Here is a 19,228-nt window from a genome sequence, read left to right on the forward strand (position 1 = left end):
ATTTTACTTGTAACCTTTCAACTGCAATCCGATAGCCCTGAGCACATCACTTCATGCCCATGTTCCTAGCAACAATTCTCATCTTAGTCACGAGTTATTCATATACCCAGAAAATCATTGCTGGTCTTACAATCAAATTGCCAACTCATAAAATGAAAATATACCCAGTAAAATTCATCCATGATGCATCCAACATCGTCAAATCCCAAAACTAAGCAAGTGTTAAGCCTGGATAGGGCTTGGATGGGCAACCACCACGCATAAACAAGTTGTTATAGGTCGCAGGGCTAAGTGTTGCATAGCAGTGGGCACAGTGCAGCAAAACCCATTGTCATATCATACATCTATGATCACAAAACCATTCTAAGAAATAAACATACGCTTACACATGCACAGGTATATTTATAAAACAGCAGAGTCTCAATAAACAACACGAACTGGACGAGCTGCTCGAAATTAATTACTTAATTACGGATCTTTACAAACAGGTCAGACAGGCTGCAGAGGGGGCAGGGGAGGAGAATGTGGAGTGGTTTGGGGATAAGGGAGATGTAGGTGGGGGGGGTTGTAACGCCTTCACGCTGCACCAAAACTAAACTATGTTTCATTTTACCAGGCAAGGCCCACTGAGCTATAGAGCTCGTTCTTAGAAGCGACATGGCCAGCAATGATAGCTCAACGAAGTGCCTTATGTGGATATTTCTAGAAAACAAATACTCTTATTAAACGCACGTTGATTCTAAAGATAACGACGACATGCGCATACGTGCGTCTGATCAAGCGCGGTTAATGGAAGTGCGGTCAAGTGAGAGTCCGTTCAGATTAGTCGTGTCCATGCGGCAGCCTCGCGCGGTCCGAGCCGACGTCCAAGTCCGGCCTGGCGAAATATTCTACAACCTCGCGCGCTTCGATGACCGCCACCCGGCAGGATCGAACCACCTTTACGACACTGTCACCGCCACAGGTAACAGAGAGGGGTGATCGTCTCTGTGTGGTGGCCTTAAATAGACAGAGGGGGGGGCGGAGGCAGCGAGAGGGAGGAGGGTTAGAGAAAAAATTTGCATATCAATGAGTGGTCAACAGACGTGGTGCTGCGAATGCGATGGCACGGCAAGCAAGCCTGAAAATCAGGAGAAGGATTTTCAGGCTTGCTTGCCGTGCCATCGCATTCGCAGCACCACGTCTGTTGACCACTCATTGATATGCTAATTTTTTCTCTAACCCTCCTCCCTCTCGCTGCCTCCGCCCCCCCCTCTGTCTATTTAAGGCCACCACACAGAGACGATCACCCCTCTCTGTTACCTGTGTTGCTCTCGCTATGTATCTTGGTGATATCTGTCTGCTAATATGTCTGTCTATAGTTTTCTGGTTAGATTTTATGTCGCTATTTCATTATACCTGATGATGATTGCTTGTGTTGCAATCGAAACGTCGTATTCTATTATTTAATTTAATTTATTATTTTATCTTTAGACGTGACTTAACCGAAAGAAACAAATAATAATTCCTGCAGTCACGAAAGTTCTAAAATTAAGACTGTCACCGCCGTTAACCCGTCGGCCCACACGCGAGACGAAGCTGCCGCTTGTGAACAGGAGGATAAAATCAAGAGGGGGTGAGGGAAACAACGATAGCAGCACAGCCGCCAGGGCGGACGTGAGACCGCGTCACACTGCAAGTGCTAGGCCCTGTGGTCACCACATAGTTGAAGATGAATCGGCCGTGGCACAGCTTGAGGTGCTTGAGCAGGCTGTAGAGCTTGCCACAGTTGAGCGTGCACCAGGGGCAGTGGACGTCGTCGCGCGCCTCCGTCTGCTGCCGCAGGTTGTTGTTGTACAAAAACTGCGACGGTCCAAGAGGGGTGTGGGGGAGGGGTCGGTTAGCAGAGGAAACGAAAGGAGAAGCATCGTGGTGACAAACATCGAGTTCCACCGAAATCGGGATCCTGAGCATCGTGTTGCCGGTATCGCAACATGGCGAGATGTTAACTACCTCGCATGGTATACACGTTGTGGGTTCCATCCCGACCCTGATGCCTGCTGTATATTTGGACTTTGCGTGTCTCTCTCCCCTTTGTTGCGTGGATTTTTCTCAGGGTCCTCCGGTTTTCCCCTCCACTATTAGAAACCCTGACGCCTATATTTTAGAAGTTTGCATGTACTCCCTGTGCTTGCGTGGATTTTTCTTTGGGTCCTCTGGTTTTTCCATCCATATTTAGAATCAATGTGCATTGTCAGAGTATTTGGCTGCTATAATTTTCCACGCGATGAGCCACTTCGTTGAGCTATAATTTGTGGCCAGGTCGCTTCTAAAAAAGAGCCTAATAGCTCAGTGGGCCTGACCTGGTAAAATAAAAATAGTAGAACAGGGAGCAGTTGGCACAGTGTTTCACGGACCCCCTGATCAACCCAGCGACCCAAGTTTGATTTCCAGTCACGGCTAACATCAGTGGCCAGTGAACTCAGGACCAGTCCCACAGAGTGGTACTTATTTTATATCACCTACGTTCCACTATAAAAGCAGCCTACATGTTCATCATCATCCATGATCTATCCACTGCTTCATGAAGGCCTCCCCCAGACATTACGTTTTCTCAAAGGTCTTTTGAGGGAACACTCCATTTAGCTCCTACACAGAACTTGATTTCACCATTTCATCTCTGCGGCGGACACCCCGCTCTCGGGAAAGTTCACTCCTTTGGCTACTACTCTGTCATCATTCTCGCTCGCCAAACCGTCACGCTTTCCTTCGCCGTGCCTTTCCCAAGCCCCCTCCTCTCAACGGCCGACATTACGTTACAGACGTTCCCACGAGGCAATGCACGCAGCACTGCGATTTCATTGCCGGGGTATTCCAAAACAGGTCCTTTGAGCCTCACTCGAAACCCTGAGCGGGAAGGGAATGGCACATTGGCGGACACCAACAGCCCATGGCACCGCTGACCGCATTAGCAGCCGACGACGGGTGAAGGACGGTGACGGAACGACGCCGCATTCAAAGGGGGGTGAGACAGCGACCGAGCGGGGCGCACCTGGTAGTATATTCTGAGCTTCTTCTGAGGTTCCATTTGCCCCGGCTCCTTCTTCACCTGGACACTGGACGACAGCTGGTCCTTCACTCCTGCACAAAGAAGCCGACGATAGAAAGAAAAAATGATAATACGGAAGAGGCAGCTAGCCACGTGTTGGGGAAGGGATGCAGTTGGTGTGAGGCGAGGCAGACGGTGCTAGCAGGGCTGGGGGAGATGTTTGCGACCTCGGTTGGTATGGAGGTTGTGGGTTTGATCCCGATCGCCCGTATATTTGGAGTCTGCAAGGTCTCCTGATTGCGTAGACTTTTCTCCGGGTCATCTGGTTTCTCCCTCCGCATTTAGAATCAACGTGCGTTTAAGAGTATTTGGCTGCTATACATTTTCACATGATAAGCCACTTCGTTGAGCTATCATTATGTGGCCAGGTCGCTTCTGAAAAAGAGCTACAGAGCTCAAAGGGCCTTACCCGGTAAAATAAAAGTTTATAGTTTTTAGTATTACGGAGCAGTATGTACCGCGAGCACACAGAACAAAACCAGTCTCCTCTTCTGCAACCATAATCACCGTGTCGGTCCAGCCCAGCACCCCCCTCTTTAACAGCGCACACGCTCCCTTAGGCATTGTTACATTACTCCTGCCTGCTGCTCGGTGTGAGTACCTCACCACCTGCGCCTTCTCTGAAAAGGTTGAGGAAATAAGAGTTAATATCCTGGCCTCAAGCCCCTTGCCCAAAACCTGACATACCTCCCCCCAGCTAATCGGTAACAATTGCACAATGGACATCATCGCCACCATGAAAAGGTCCACTTCCATCTCCTCCCACTTGTAAAAATAATTTCCGCCTTCAACATTAACCTCCATTCATACACTGATGATGCCCAATTGGACGCTGCAAACGACCATTTTTATCTCACGTCACAATCAGTTCTTCGCTGAATGAATATTCCTAAATTGTCTTTAGTTTCACATTGGTGGCAATATGAAAATCTATTTCAGAATACTTTCGCATTGCTGCCATTGTGTTTGGGAAACGACGCTGGTTAAAAAAATCCTCATCTAAAACGCGTTGAGAATGATGCTCATTAACGCAGGAAAGGGCCACCAAGTCTAAGGACTCTTTCTCAGGAGGGTCCTGCCAAGTGAATACACGCGGGGGATGATGACTGCCATGCACATTCCAACCAAGCAATTTACGGTGTCATTTTCAAATTGGCGAAAATTTGGACCACGATGCCGACACACGATGGGCCTACTTTGTGAATGACGTCACGGGGATCTTTTACCTTACCACTCGCGCATCGCGAACGTACAAATGGATTTAAACATCCGACTCGGTGAACCACTGCACGCCACACGTTTCAGTGACAAACAAAACGGGGTCAGGGTTCAGGTGTCGGGGAGCACGGGGAGCGCCAGGGAGCGTGAGGGAGCTTCAGGGAGGGCGCAGCAGTGCCGGGGGAACGGCGTCCGTCCCGCACCTGAGGTTCCGGTGGGGGCGGCCGGCTTCTGTGTGGTGGCGTTGCGGCCATCGGCGGACGCGGAGGGGTCGACAATGTTGCGCGGAGTGAGCGGCTTGGCGCTGGGAGTGAACGCCTTGTCCATGGCACCCCCGGTCCAGCGCAGCGTGAACTGCAGCGTGGGGCCCTGAGTGAACGTCTCGAGCGGTGGCAGCTTCTGCGGCGCGCACGGACCGGGTGGGGGGCCGCGCGAGGAGTTACCTTCCGAAGACGAGACCATTTTAAATGCACTCTGGAAAAGCGTAAATTCCTTTGTAACCCTCGCGTTACAAACCACAGAGAAGGAAAAATGTCAAGGTGAGGTATTGATTCCTACTTACTTTCTCGAAGTTCAACAATCTCGTTACTTCTCATTTTCATACATACAGTGACAGAGAGAGGATTAATGTTTCCAATGTAAAACAAAAACGCACCAAGCCGTTCACCGTAAGTAACTCGCCAGCACGGTCATTAATTATCATGCATTCAGAGCCATTTAGCCCCTAGCAGCGCTGAGACCTCTCGGGTTACGGTGTCTCTTTAGCGGCGTTCCCCAGTTTACCGCAAGGCTGTGCACAAGCAGTTATGTCTAGAGGGCTTTTGGTTCCTTCACTAAAAGCTGCCTGCATTCCGTTTTGTTTTACCGATCCTATAATCAGCGAACCAGTTGAGCTCTGCATGTGTTACAGTTGATTCAACGGTTCCTTATGAGAAGCAAAAGTCTACCATCTGCCTGGTGCTAAACAGAGGAAAGGAAAGTCGAGATGAAGCCTCTGACACTTCAGCTGGACAAAGAAAACGAGAGAGGAAAACACGCAGCCTCATTCCGATCTCGTCAGATACGCGATCGAAGCACTCCAATGCCCAACAGAGGCACTCACTGTCAAAAGCCCTGTTCGAAAGAACAAGTGTGTGCACAGTTTTGACTCTTTCTCGCACGACGGCTTCTGGGTAGCCGGGTTTTGCGAGCGCCAGAACGTTCCACGCGGCAGTTCTGATCGCGGGACACAGATCCTTTTTTTTGTCATATTGCTCCCCTGCTTTGATTGTCGTTAGCCGGACACCGTCTTGTGGGTGCAGCTTCGGGGGCAAGCGTCGCGCGTGCATGATACGAGCGCCCTCCGCGGCGCCGTAATGGTCAGGGGCGGAAGTCCGCGTAGAAATTTCACTTGGCCATTTGCAGCTTGGGCCACAAAGACGCGGGTTCACGGCGCGTTGTGGGAAGAGTTCGATCATGACTCCCCGCTCTCCACCCTCGCTGCCAACCACCCCCTCTGCCAACCACCCCCCCCACCCCCCTTCCGAAGAGTCAACGCCGAAATTTACCCCGTCTCCCCCACCGCATAGGTCCCAACAGTATACGCGTAAACACACGCGTAAACGCACACAGATAAGAACACGCGCGGTGGCGAAACGAAGCGAGCAAACGCGACGGGCGTGCGAGTGGCTACGGGGGGTGGGGAGACGTGACCCAGCGATCAGTGCAAGACGGGGCAGCCGTGGAAGTCCGGCACCAACGGTTGCCTTGTTGACAAGGCACCTTGCCCGCCTGGAGATCGTGGTGTGCGAAGGTCAAACGGTCCCATTCTCGAAACCACCAGCCGATCCCCAACCTTCTGCTCGTCGTGTTTCCCATCACCAGCCCGAGCTACTGTCCGCGTACCCCTTACCGTCATACAAGGTGATTAATTACATTCGTGAAATTACAATAGCATGCACAAGTAACCAACGCCCGCAACGTTTAGTTTGCGCTTCATAACGTAGTAACGCTAACTAAATATGCGCAACGTACCAAAGCACCGCTTGAGTGAAACCCCCCCCCCCCCACGTGACCGGAATCGCCGTGTGCCCACTGACGCTACGTGAATCACGACGGAGAGATGCCTTGCGCACCACCCCCCCTCCCCCCCCCCCCCCCGAGGCATGCTCCGCGTGCCCTGAAAATGCCCCCCCCCGGGGTACGCACACCACGGATTGAGAACTGGCACCCTCACGCCACCCAGCGACGACGATCGCCACCGGGCCCACGGTTCGTCGGCGTAAAAGCTTTGTGGCCGCACGCCATCCTCGCTCTGCTACAAAAACGCGACTTTGCGGAACAAGTGGGGGGAAATCTTGTTGACGTATCGAACATTTCCCGCCCACAATTCGAAGTTCAAAAGGTGTTCAAAGTCGTGGCTAATATTAGTAATAGGAGCGCGAAGGGTTTGTTGTGCAACGCCTAATTGCTATGATTGCGTGCAATCACCGTGATGAAAAGTGAACCGAACACCTCGGTGGGCCCGCAGTGAGTCGGCTTACAGAGGCGAGACACGAGAAGCGCGTGTCGTGACGGCAAGGCCCGGCCACAGCTGCGATCGCAGCGTCGTGAGACGCAGCGTCCTTGACAGCGACCGCCACAGTTTCCCGCAAGTGCCGACGAAGCAAACAAAAAACGGGTTTCACAATTCGCGCGAGGATGGAAACGAAATATGGCGGTGGGGGCGGGGGAGGGCCAAGCGTTGGCTGGGACTGAACTTTACTTGAGCCATCGGACACCGCAGGATGGTGCTGATAAAATGTGTCAGACCTAATAAAGCGGGGGCCGGGTAGTAGGTGACCGACACGGTATCCGCCATGGCCCCACCTTGCCCTCCAGGAAGGTCTCCCACGTCGCCCTCTTTTTGCTGATGTGGCAGTCCTCCAGCTCCTGCATGGCCACCTCGTACTCGCCGTCCAGCAGCTGGCACCGTCTGCTCGCGGGCGCGCACACACACACGTGACGCCGGTCAGTCCACGCACAAAGACAAAGATGCCCCGTATAGCCTGTAACAGACTGTTGGGGCAAGTGCACTTAGCGAGCACCTACGAAGGAGGTATGGCACACGAGCGAGGGGGTGGGGTGCCCAACGCCACGCCTGGGTGCTTTTGTCTCACTAGTGGCGATGTTTACACACCGCACGAGGTACTCATTTGAGGCAGTCGATCTAGGAGAGGCCCACGACCCGTTCAGATAATCGTCACTGGTGTTGGCCGTGAACGGGAATCAAACTCGGGTCGGCAGGTTTGTAGTGCAGCATGTTAACTGCTACACTACACTACTGCTCCCCACACACACGTGCGAACACACGCGTCACTCACAAGCATGGTACATATGTTTGTATGTTGAACTTTTGTCACACCGTACATAGCCAATCGTGCCAATTGGAGGTACGGTGATTATAACACTATTCACTTATTTTCTTACCAGGTAATGCCCACTGAGCTATAGAGCTCTTTTTCAGAAGCGACCTGGCCACAAATGATAGCTCAACGAAGTGGCTTATCACGTGGAAATTTACAGCAGCCAAATAGTCTATAGACGCACGTTGTTTATAAATGTGGAAGGAAAACCCGGAGAGAACCCGGAGAAAAATGAACGCGACCACGGGGAGTACACGCGATCTCCAAATATAGAGCAGACGTCAGGGTCGGGATCGAACCCACGACCTCCTGTATACCAGGCAAAGTGGTTAACATTTCGCCAACATTCACCCCCACTGTGAACATGCGGAATTTCCACTGATGGTTAAAAGGCCGGCTCCTCTGAGGTCAGACACGTGCGACTTTGAAGGGAAGTAATTATGCATCCTTTCCTACGTGCTTTCCAGTTACAACATGCACTCATTGTCCGACATTTCGTTCCACGTGCTTGCAACGAAATGTCAAGACATCAAGCCGGACAACAATGAAGTTCAACCCAAAAACACATCGCAGAGCTGTACGGCAGAACCGTGAAACATTGTATCGATTCTGTTTCGCCCACGGGCTCAGGGCCACCCCATTGATTCTGTTTCGCCCACGGGCTCAGGGCCACCCCATTGGAAACGAGCACCGCTCCGTGCACGTTTAAACACTTCCTGTTAACTCTCCCCTAAGCCTCATGCAAGTTTAAACGCTCTTCTCCAGGAAGGCAGCATCCCCACACCGAGTATAGCCGCGCGTGCACGAGAACGCAGGAACAGGAACAAAAACCTACCCACGCATGAGAGAAGCACGCTTGGAAATGTCCACGGGCAGTCCTCGGCATACGAACCAAATTCGCTCCTGAGACCCGTTTGTAAGTCGTAACACAACGCACTGGATTTAAATCCCCATACGGTCAGTGTCGTGAAATGTCTGACAGTTCAACAAAAAGGGAAGCATTGATAAACTTGTTACTTCTCGCGGAGGATCACTCCTCCGAACAAAATAATTCGGCGGTTCAGTTTTCAATTGCGAATTTGCTTGGAAGCTGGTTCATAAGTCGGGCATTTGTAAGTTGGGCACTACCTGTATATATGTTCCAGGAACCTACTCGCTGTACTGTGATCTACTATGCAGCCTAGTCTTGCGACGAAAAATTAACACACATAATTGAAATATCTACACTCGCGGCAAGTCTCATTGCTAAACGTGGCCCACATTTCGTTTTTGGAGCAGTGACGTGGCCCAGCGTGCGCCGCTGGTTGCCGACATTCGCGGGTAACCTGGCGGCCGCCCTGGTTATTATTGCGGCTGAATTAACCACGCAAACACGCGCCATCTGTTTCACGGAGGACGTTAAAATATCCCGTTGACGTCATTCGAAACGAATAGACATTTTGTGCCGGGCGTCATGGTCCAAGATCGTCCACAAATTACTCAATTGGCATTAAGACATAGCAACATTGTTCTCTGCTGCCAGACTACGTCCATGTGTGAAACACAGCGCCGCCTTCCTTCACAAGAGCCCGGCGCCATGAGAAAGGCGCGAGCGGGCGCCAATTTGTACACAACTATTCTCATCCTTTCGTCGCTACACAAGTGTTGTGGCGCGTTGTCCGAGGACAGTGACCTGTTTTTATCGAACACCGTGAGCTCCGAAGTGTACACCTTCTCCGTGTCCTCCCGGTGGCACGAGCTGCGCCTCCGCTTGCTGGGAATGTCGTCCGTGACGTCTGCGGTGGTGGGTGGTGGGGGGGACGCGGCAACGGGGGGATGTTAGTTTCCTGCGCGTAAGTTCCCGGGCGGGGGGGTGTCGTGACACACCATTCCTGCAAGCGGTGAGCGAGCGGACTCACGGGAAGCTGAGCAGTGGGTGCAGCACATGGCCGCCCACACAGCCAAGCGGTCACACCGCGATGGTGCGACGCACGACGCGGCCCATCACATGGTAAACCTAGTGTATGGCGAGATCCGTTATTCACATACAGTCACACTTGGACACTGCCACGCCGACCGAAGTGTTACGTGAATACACCCGCTCGCATTGGGACCGTGGAATATGGGTGCGATCCTTGATATGAAACGCGAGCAGCCAGGCCTTGCATGGTGCTACGCCGAGCACAGCTGTGGACAGTGCAGCAGAGTCCATCATTGTACATCGGTACTATGGATGGATTGTTGCATCACATATTCTTGAGAGGCGGCGGGGGCGAGGAAAGGCTGTCATCCAGCAGTGGATGGATCACGGCTGATGATGATCGATGCTCCCACATCTCTGATCAACGCTTGCACCAGCCCACACCAACAAGCGTGGTGAAATATGGTCAAAGACTAAGAGCTCCCGTATAGCCTTGAACAGACTGTTGGGGAAAGTGCTGTTAGCGAGCACAGATGGAGTCCGGTACGGCACACGAGGTGGTGGCTGGTCAGCACCACACCCAGCCACCTTTATCTTCCGAGTGCTGATGTCTGCCACCTAGGGGAGGCCCAGGACCAGTTCAGATATTCATCACTGATTACAGCGACGAGCTAACATCAGTCACCTCAGTGCGATAACCACTACATTACCGCTGCCCACGAAATCCGCATGACACCCAGACGAACGATTGCACCGCTCTGCAAGAGTTGGGAATGGATTCTTGGTCTCATGACGTGACGCGGATAGCACAATGGGGATACAACTGGGGGGGGGGGGGGTGGGGAGGGGGAAAAGAGTTAAACATTTTAATTAAAATAAATAGCCTCGGACGCACCCAGATTCTCGTCGGCATCGCGAGCCAAGCCGGCAGCCCCCTGACCCTCGCGCCCGAGTGGCCGGTAGATGCGGAACAGCAGCGAGTAGGACTTGACGAGATGCGGATTCCCTGGCTGGAACTCCCCATGGGGGATGGAGAGGGAGGGGCAGCCCGCCCCTGCCCCTGCCTTGCTGGCTCCGCCCACCACCGGTGGGTTCAAAGGCACCTGCTTTTTACCCAGAGGCACTTGCTTGATAGGGCAGCTCACATCCTGCGCCAAGAAGAGCACAGAAACGCACGCACACGGGCACACAAGCATGTTGCGATTATTGATTTCACCAGGCGCTTAGTTGCGCCACAAATCGCCGGCCTTTGCAATTTTTTCGTCACGATTCATGGTCGTGATGTGATTAAATAAATAATTTTGTGCTTTTTACACTGTGGTGAATGTAATGCCTCTGGTGGCGGAGAGGGGACACGTGGCAATCGAACACAAAACGTACAAATCTCAATTGCTTCTCACGCAATACGAATGCAATAGGAATCCACGGATCGCCCAAGAACCTCCGTTATTCGGCAAATTAATGCATCGTTTCATATTTCCCAGCAACCAAGGTCTCTGTTCGACACCTCCAAATCAACCTTGCCTCAAAGAGAGGTCACGCTCCTCCTCTCCTGCCCCCATCAGCGGGAACTCCTCCCCTACTCATACCTGTCAATCCCTTATCAGTGCCTTACCATATTACAGACCAATTCAGACCGTATTGGTCACGCCGTGCCCTTATAAATCTCAACGTTTATCCTACAAAGTCCCATCACAAGGGGGAAACAAAGACAATTTATTTTGCCCGTATTGAAATGGCTGTACGTACGCTGTATGGACCTGTAAAAACAATTTCCCTGTACAAGAATACGGGTAAAACGTATGGGTTGAGAGGTATGCCTACTCATTGGTACCGCCCACTCCTTCCCAATGTTCCTTTTCTTTTCCCCGTATGATACATTTTTCTCCCTACCCTGAACCTAACCCATATTATATTATAATTGCACCTGTTCCATTGTATTCATGTATAATGTACAACTTCTTTCGCACTGGACGTAGCCAACCGTGATCATCGGAGGTGCCGGGAATAGCTCCTATAGTCACTCACCCATGTACAAAACTCTGTCTCCTGTCCCTTATCTCATGTACCTGCCCTATTTTTCACAGCGTCTTGAGTTACAATGACAATTAAAAGATTCACAAAGTTTTGCATTCCAAATAAACGAGCACAGCAGACCCGTAAGCAATTACGACGAGGCTCGCCGATTTGCATGCATTAAAAAAAATGATCTCACAGGATGTAAAAGAGTCGTTTTATTATCTCATTTAGCGGCGACCCAGCGGCAATGAAATGGGTGAGCGAGTAAAACTTTACCGCCAAATTTCAGCCCGCGGTGAAAAATAAACACAGTGGTCCCCCCCCCCGCAGGTCAAATCCCCGTCCGGGAAATCGTCTCAACTCGCTGTGCTACACGCTGCCACCGCACAGTCGTAAAAGGGGCAGGGTTTCAATTTCAGCCTGGCCTGTCCACATCGAGTATTTTATCTCTCGTTTCGGGCTGTTGCTATTACAGAATCACGTGCCACCCACTCTGGTCAACCAGTGACCCAGAAAAATATTCGGCGAGAAATTGAACCCCACCAAAAAGGCAAACACAAGACGGATAAAGTAACGGCCATGCGCGCACCTGCGCCGTCAGGAAATTGTAAACACATGTTTAACCACAACGCTGCTTTGTGCAAGGCTCTTAGGCTTGTCCCTTGCTTGTGTAATACACTTATTCTCTGAACACACACTTGCAAAAATATATACTTTTAAATCCCCGTTACATTCCAAGCAGCGATCACAGCCAGAAATAAAACTTAGTGGCAGCGGTGTAGGACCAAAAACACAACGGTTGATAGCATCTTGCCAGAGAGAAACGGCAAACATCTTGTAACTCCCCCTCTCTGAAGAAGCGCTCTTAACCGAAAACGTGAGCTTTCTCGGCATTTCGCGCAAACATGCGGTACGATCACAGCTGCCGTTGTAACTCTGTCACAACAGTTGTTGTAACTTTCTGACTCGCCCCTAACTGGACATCTGTGAAAGAAGAGCTTCACAGCTCATCGAATTTCTCCAGGATAAATAAACATTCTGACTCCGATTCCGAGATGGGAAAGCTGCTGCTTAACGATCGCTACAACAGGCGTGGCTTGTGGCAGCGCCTCGCTCCGTCGGCCCGAGCACCAGCGTCAATGCGAGCGCTCCGCTGGTGCCTCCGCCTCGCGGCTCAGCGTGGGGCACAGGCTGCTTCTGTCGCCCCGCTAACGTCTAAGACGCGGCGAGAAAACGCTACCAGAAACACATGGAGAATCGAAACGTCAGCGCAGCAATGACGTACCGCCGATGTAAACGCCTGCCAAACGGGCGCTTTACGCGCAAGGCTAAAATGTAAAATCAGAAGAAGACCTGACGCCATGAGCTAAAAAGCTCGTGCGCTCGCCACGAGCGAGCCCGTTGAGAAGGCCGCACGGCGTCACGCGTGGGTGGCAGCTTTCGTGTGACATCATGGTTCACGGGTAGCTGCGAAACAAGCGGTGGGACGGCTCCGCAAACGCGGTCCCCATGCCAGGCGGCGATTCCAGCAACAGCAACGCCTCCACTGCTCAGAAACCCCCCTCCCCACACGGCCCCCTCCTCTAGTTCTGTACACGACTTCTTCGGCCGGGCACATATCTCATCTCGCAGCTGGCAAGCGACCTAAAACCGTCAACACTGCTTTACCATCTAACGTCCCCCACCCGCGCTGGGTGTGGAGCGGTGTTCCTCGCATACGAGCTCACGTGCACAGGTTGGGAGGGTTCATTTTGAAAAGTAATGGGTGCCCGATTACAGGTTATTCAAAGTGTATTGGAGGCAGCGCAACATAATCACGTGTTTGGTATTTCTTTTCAAGTAATTCAACCTGATTATCTTCAAGATTACACGCTTCACTTGAGACACACGTGAGGTTAATTTAACCCCTCAAGTAACAGTTAAATGAGGATTTGTAGGCTTTGTGTGAGTGACTGTGTAGTAATCAGCTATTGCTCACCTTGAATTAAATAACACCAATGAGCAGTGACCGGCATCGTGAAGTACGGTCAAACTACCCCACGACCCACGCGAAGAGAGGATGCCGCGCCCCAACACTCCCCAACCCCCTATTCAGCAGTCAACTGACAAAAGGGCTGTATGTGGACGGGACCTTGGCCAGGTTTGGGCCCTGGGAGGTATTGGTGTTGTACGTGGCAGCAAATTCAATGAGAGCTGGGATCACCGCAGACATCCGAAGCCACGGAACCACGACTACCGACGTCTCACACACACGCGCAACCCAACTGCCGTCTGCATCGTTACAAAATTAATTGGTTCAGACAAAAAAAGCACTCGCGTCAAGTTAGATAGTGACAGCTTTAACATTTAGTACTGAGGTTTTACTCATTCTGTTACCTGTAAATCAATGCAATGTAAGTAAATGTGAAAAGCACTGAACACGAACACAATCAAATGGCAGATAAGCTCATATGTTGCTCCGAGACAAACACAGCCAATCATCCTCACCGAGTTGCTAAAACAAGCGCCACTTTGAGGGATATTAACTGTGGGTTTCCCATGGCAAGACTCATCTTCGCCATAGAAATATTAGAATTTCCACCTCTGACTCACAGCCACCAGTGACGAACACCGCGCTCACTAGAGCGGTGAGACAACTGACAAATTCTTTATGCTGCGTCTGCCACATACCGTGGGACAATGGCGCTTTTCACGAGGCTTGGAAACATAAATCCCTCCCGATTGTATATATAAAAAAAAACACTGGCACAATCGGTGCACACACGGGGCTGCCCGATCCACGCGTCTCTCATTGTCCGACACTGCGTGTGCCCGGGGTCAGGCAATTCGCTAACACCCAGCAGCATCACCTTCTGGGGAGCATGAAAAAGCCACGCTCACCAAATCTCAATTGGGTAACGCGGAACCTGCAAGGTGCTGATATTTTTTAAACCTTTCTTTGCACTAAGAGCAAAGCAAAAGACACTGCAGGTGCTCTCTTCAAAGTGAGCCTAACCAGGGGAAAACATGAATATTTAGCAGCATTATAGTGAGTAAAAGCTCGCTCACGGCACAAACAACACCAGCATTCGACACTGTTCACATTAAAAAGTGCTGGGATTCGCATGCACGCACACACACCACACACGTGTTCACCGCTGTCGCCCACGCAGCAGACCTGGGGCCTCGTTCTGAACACCCAGGGCCTCACCTCGCAGCGCTGCGCCTGCATCCAAAACCGTGCGACTTGGCACGCCAAACGTGTTGACAACTGCACTGCTGAGCGAGAGATGCTACCGTCCCCGGCGGCGGTGCCGCCAACGTTTGAAAATGATCACAATTCAGACTTTAAACTTTTGTGACTGCAGAAATTCATATTCTTGGTTCTTTCGATAAAGTCACGTAAATAGAAAACGTGACTTGACCGAAAGGACCAAGAATATTATCACAATTCACCGAGAGTTTTTTTTTTATCTTGTACCCCCAAGTCCGAGCAGATAATCCGGAATAAATATCGAACAAATGACCGTTTAGGTCAACGCGCAATTAACAAGTAAAATGCAGAGCGGAGGGAAAATGTGCAGATTGCCACGCTGGTTTCGGCAAACTAAGTCGGGCCTATAATATACAGCGCGGTGGACGAATCCGCACTCGCTGGAGCGTGGCCAGCTTGCTGCCAACACTCACGAGCCGGGGCGGCTCTCACGCCGACGTAGCAGTCACATTTGCTTTAAACGGTTTAAAAAATAAGAAAACGCGACTAACAGTGACGGTTTAAATATCACATGTTAAGCTGCTTCCGAGACAAAGTGATGGCGAGGTGGCAGCCGGTTCGGAGCAGGCTGGTCTGCTGCGTGAACGACGGCAGTGAGCTTGCGAAGCCCAGCGTGGCACCGCTGTTGGGGCTTAGGCTAGGGTGAGCAGCTCGTCCAAACGTGAATAGTGACGGAAACTCCACCTGAATATGGCTGCTTATTCAACATGCACACAAAACTTGGTGAAAAACGAACAGGGACATGCGTGCAATCGATTTATGAAGCTCCTCATGCCCATGATTTCCGTACGAATTTCCTTACTTTCGGCCCAAGGCTCGGGCTTACCGTCTGTAGTCGCGTCATGGTTAGCAGAAACGATGTTAGATTTATAAAGCGTATGAACGCGACAACATCTCAAGGTGCCGTACCAAAAACGGTGGATATATTACAGTTCATTTCGTTAAAGTTTAGTTTGGAGGTAGGGACAGTGACTTGCACTGGCTGAGGGTTTTAAGCCATGGGTAGCGCGGTGGCGGGGATGTGAGAGGGCGACCCGAGTTCGGTACGCGATATCTCAGTTTTTCCGCTCTGCGAACGTGCGCACGCACGCAGCGGAGGCGTGCACGGCCGCGGCGAGCCGACGGCCACGAGAGATTCACGAGCGGTGACTCGTGGTGACGTGCAACAATGGGGGGGGGGGCCACACCTTGCGTTTCTTGTGGCACACTTTGACGAGGAGCACCTCCAGTATTGCCGAGTTCTGTTCGTTCTCAGAGTTTTGCGTTGCCTTTTCTGTGCCTGCAAACAGCAGGCAAGGCCCTCATCACTCAAACACTCAACAACACGGCCACACGAGAGCCCTCGCCTCCTCAACAAGGCGCATGCTCAGCGCCCTAAGTCTACTCTTACAGAAAGCCTCCTTCCCTCGACGCTCGACTGCACGGACAGAGTCGAGGGGGCTGCGACCATTCGATTTCAGTTTGTACGTGTGTATGTTGTACGTATGTTTGTGTATGTATATTGAACTTCTTTCCCACCATATGTAGCCAACAGTGCTAATCGGATGTGCGGGATGCACGTGCAGCTCCTACTCTCTCCGTTTGCCCTCGCCGCTACGACAACTAGTGGACTTAATGACACGAAACACCTCCATTTTATTTCACGTGGTACACAGCACACACTGCACATGCCAAGACAGGCTTATAAACCACCCCCCCACTGAGTGTTTGATAAAATTAAGGCCTTCGGCGGATGGGCCATGTGGACAGGCATTTGTCTGTGTAGTGTGTGAAGGTGGAAAAATTCATAGCAAATCAATTGTGATGGAAGAAATTCCATATAATTTTCCAGTTATTAAAAAAATACTCCAACTTACCACTCGTGTGGAAAAATCCAGTGAAGTTTAGCTGCAAATGTCCCGATTGTGTGCTACAAAAACAAACACAGGTAACAAACCTCAGTTTAATAGGTGTCATAATAACGATAATTAAAATAAATGGGCAAAACAACTGCTTTCCTATTCTATAGAAAATCCAATATCTTCAGAACACCGTAAATGTATCTATTACAAAACATCCACTTACACCCACCACAACCTCACAAGCAGAGCCCCACCCCCCCCCCCCCAGAGCACCGTAGCCAATGGAGAGTGAGCTGCGCTCGACAACAGCACAGTCGTCACAAAGGTAGCTCACGTGCAATTGGCCGCTCTGCGGCGACGGTAGGTGGATCTCAAAAACAAGGTTAACGTGGCCCCCAACGCTCACGATAACAAACCCTGGGTCACGTGTAAAAGCGTGATCGGCGCGATATTAAATTATGCTGCTTTGCTTCAGACAATGGGCACCAGGCGTGTGTGCCAGAGTAGGACCCTCCCACCCACCCACTGCCCTTGAGGAAACCGATACGGTTGCTATAACACGTAGGCTTTTGCGACCAATATTATTCATAATATAGGTTTTACTGGTAGGAACGAAGTGGACCAGCCTACAATAGATTATATCGTCCGTCCGTCCGTCCGTCCGACCGTCCGTCCGACCGTGTAGCAACATCGCCCCCTACTGCAAACACTTGGCATGACCCTACAAAAACCTTTAGACTCAGTGACGCTTTCCTGGCTAAACAAGTGTAACATTCCCTTATAATTCCCTCAGATAGCTTTTAATTAAAACATTTAAATTAATGAGGCTTTCCTGGCTAAACAAGTGTAACATTCCCTTATAATTCCCTGAGATAGCTTTTAATTAAAACTTTTAAATTCAAATTTTATAATTAAAACTTTTAAATTCAAATTTTACTCACAGCGCCCTAAAGCCAACAGCTATGCCTAAAGCCTCGAACTACGCCTATCACTCTCCCTTCGTATCGTACCCCCTCGTGTGTGCAAGGGAGTTAATGTTTTACAATGTTACATTCCCTGATGTTTTTAAATAGAAACATTTACATTTAAAGCTTTTACATAAATAATAAAAACTTTTAATTATAAAAATAATTAATTCAATCTGGTGCAATGATTCGAGGCAAGGAGGGAGAGGGTATTGTAATTATATAGATTGGTAATCATTCAAATGTTATTCATTGGTATTTGTTTCCCTTATAAGGAATTGTAATTGTATTTATTTTATAATACGCTTCCAGGCCGCACTAAGCCTGTAGCTGTCAGAGCGATTGAAATTATTTCTGTTTCTCTCAATTTCAATGGATTCTTGGCCAATAATAATTAGTTTTACACAACACTTCAACGTTATCAAAATTGAGAGAAACAGAAATAATTTCAATCGCTCTGACAGCTACAAGCTTAGTGCGGCCTGGAAGCGTATTATCAAATAAATACAATTACAATTCCTTATAAGGGAAACAAATACCAATGAATAACAATTGAATGATTACCAATCTATATAATTACAATACCCTCCCCCTCATTGCCTCGAATCACTGCATCAGATTGGATTGAATTGAATTAAATAATGACGTCACCCTGATGCTGCTCTATTTAAGACCGGAAGTAACAGGAGAGCTTCACCATTCTTGCCCGATGAAGCTGATTGTAATCATCAGCGAAACGTCGTACTCAAATTTTAAAATGCTGTTGATTCTCTCTTCAGCACACCGGTGGGCTAAAGAAGTAAATTAATTTGTCCTTTGAAAACTTGACACATTTTTTACTGTTTGGCCGTGTCGGGTGGTGGAGGGTTACAACACATTTATAAATAACGCGATCTGACCCAAAAACCTATATTATGGATACGGTTGCTGCCCTGCCGTTTACCAGGGCCGCGAGGCGCCCCGTGGCAGCTCGCTCCACACACCTACATGCCACGGGGACACTCGGCGCAGCCATACACCCACCTTGGAGCGCTGGGGTCCCCCTTCATTTGATCTTCGACCCGAGACAGCATTTCATCCAACTTGAAAACTTTCCTGCACAGGGACAGAGGGGCACGCGGGGCGGAGAGGGGTCAGGGTGAGCAGCAGAAAACCAGCAGCGACATCTGTCGGCAGAGAACAACCGATCGGTCCAGCGTTGAACGTGCATTTCGCGCTGCCACCCTCATGTGGAAAAGATGAAGCTAGCAAGCAGAGACAGAAAAACACAAAAGGCATTTCGTCATGTGAACGTAAACCGTGTTTAACTTGGCTCACAAGCAGACCTCGCTTAGTACTCAAGATGCGTTCCTGGAGACGTGAACATTCATCGAATCCGTGCTAAAAGGGTTCATTATACCATTGTATATATGGGGATGCATTCCCAACAGCATTACAGTTGATCATCGATTATCTGACTGCTTCCAACATTATCCGGCGGTCCCGGGCCGATCCGGTGAAACCGTTAAAGCTGCTCCAAAGGCTGTAACCAGTCCGGTGATCGGCACCGTTTGCGTGACAA

General features: G+C 50.3%; 1 protein-coding gene across 5 annotated transcripts in view; it reads right to left on the minus strand.

Annotated features, from left to right (window-relative positions):
- SUZ12 (SUZ12 polycomb repressive complex 2 subunit) overlaps nt 1-19,228 on the minus strand; it is a 52,375-nt gene that overhangs the window by 12,888 nt on the left and 20,259 nt on the right. For all 5 annotated transcript variants that reach the window (XM_078611202.1, XM_078611203.1, XM_078611206.1 and 2 more), the window contains 9 exons: nt 18,691-18,762; nt 16,718-16,770; nt 16,049-16,140; nt 10,485-10,737; nt 9,362-9,464; nt 7,154-7,259; nt 4,510-4,705; nt 3,032-3,120; nt 1,699-1,842 (listed from right to left, as the gene is read on the minus strand). In XM_078611202.1, the coding sequence (XP_078467328.1) occupies nt 1,699-1,842; nt 3,032-3,120; nt 4,510-4,705; nt 7,154-7,259; nt 9,362-9,464; nt 10,485-10,737; nt 16,049-16,140; nt 16,718-16,770; nt 18,691-18,762 (1,108 nt within the window). The remainder of the gene's footprint in view (nt 1-1,698; nt 1,843-3,031; nt 3,121-4,509; nt 4,706-7,153; nt 7,260-9,361; nt 9,465-10,484; nt 10,738-16,048; nt 16,141-16,717; nt 16,771-18,690; nt 18,763-19,228) is intronic.

This window comes from Lampetra planeri, chromosome 35 (genome assembly GCF_965212315.1).
Source record: "Lampetra planeri chromosome 35, kcLamPlan1.2.h2, whole genome shotgun sequence".
NCBI classification, from domain to species: Eukaryota; Metazoa; Chordata; class Hyperoartia; order Petromyzontiformes; family Petromyzontidae; genus Lampetra; species Lampetra planeri.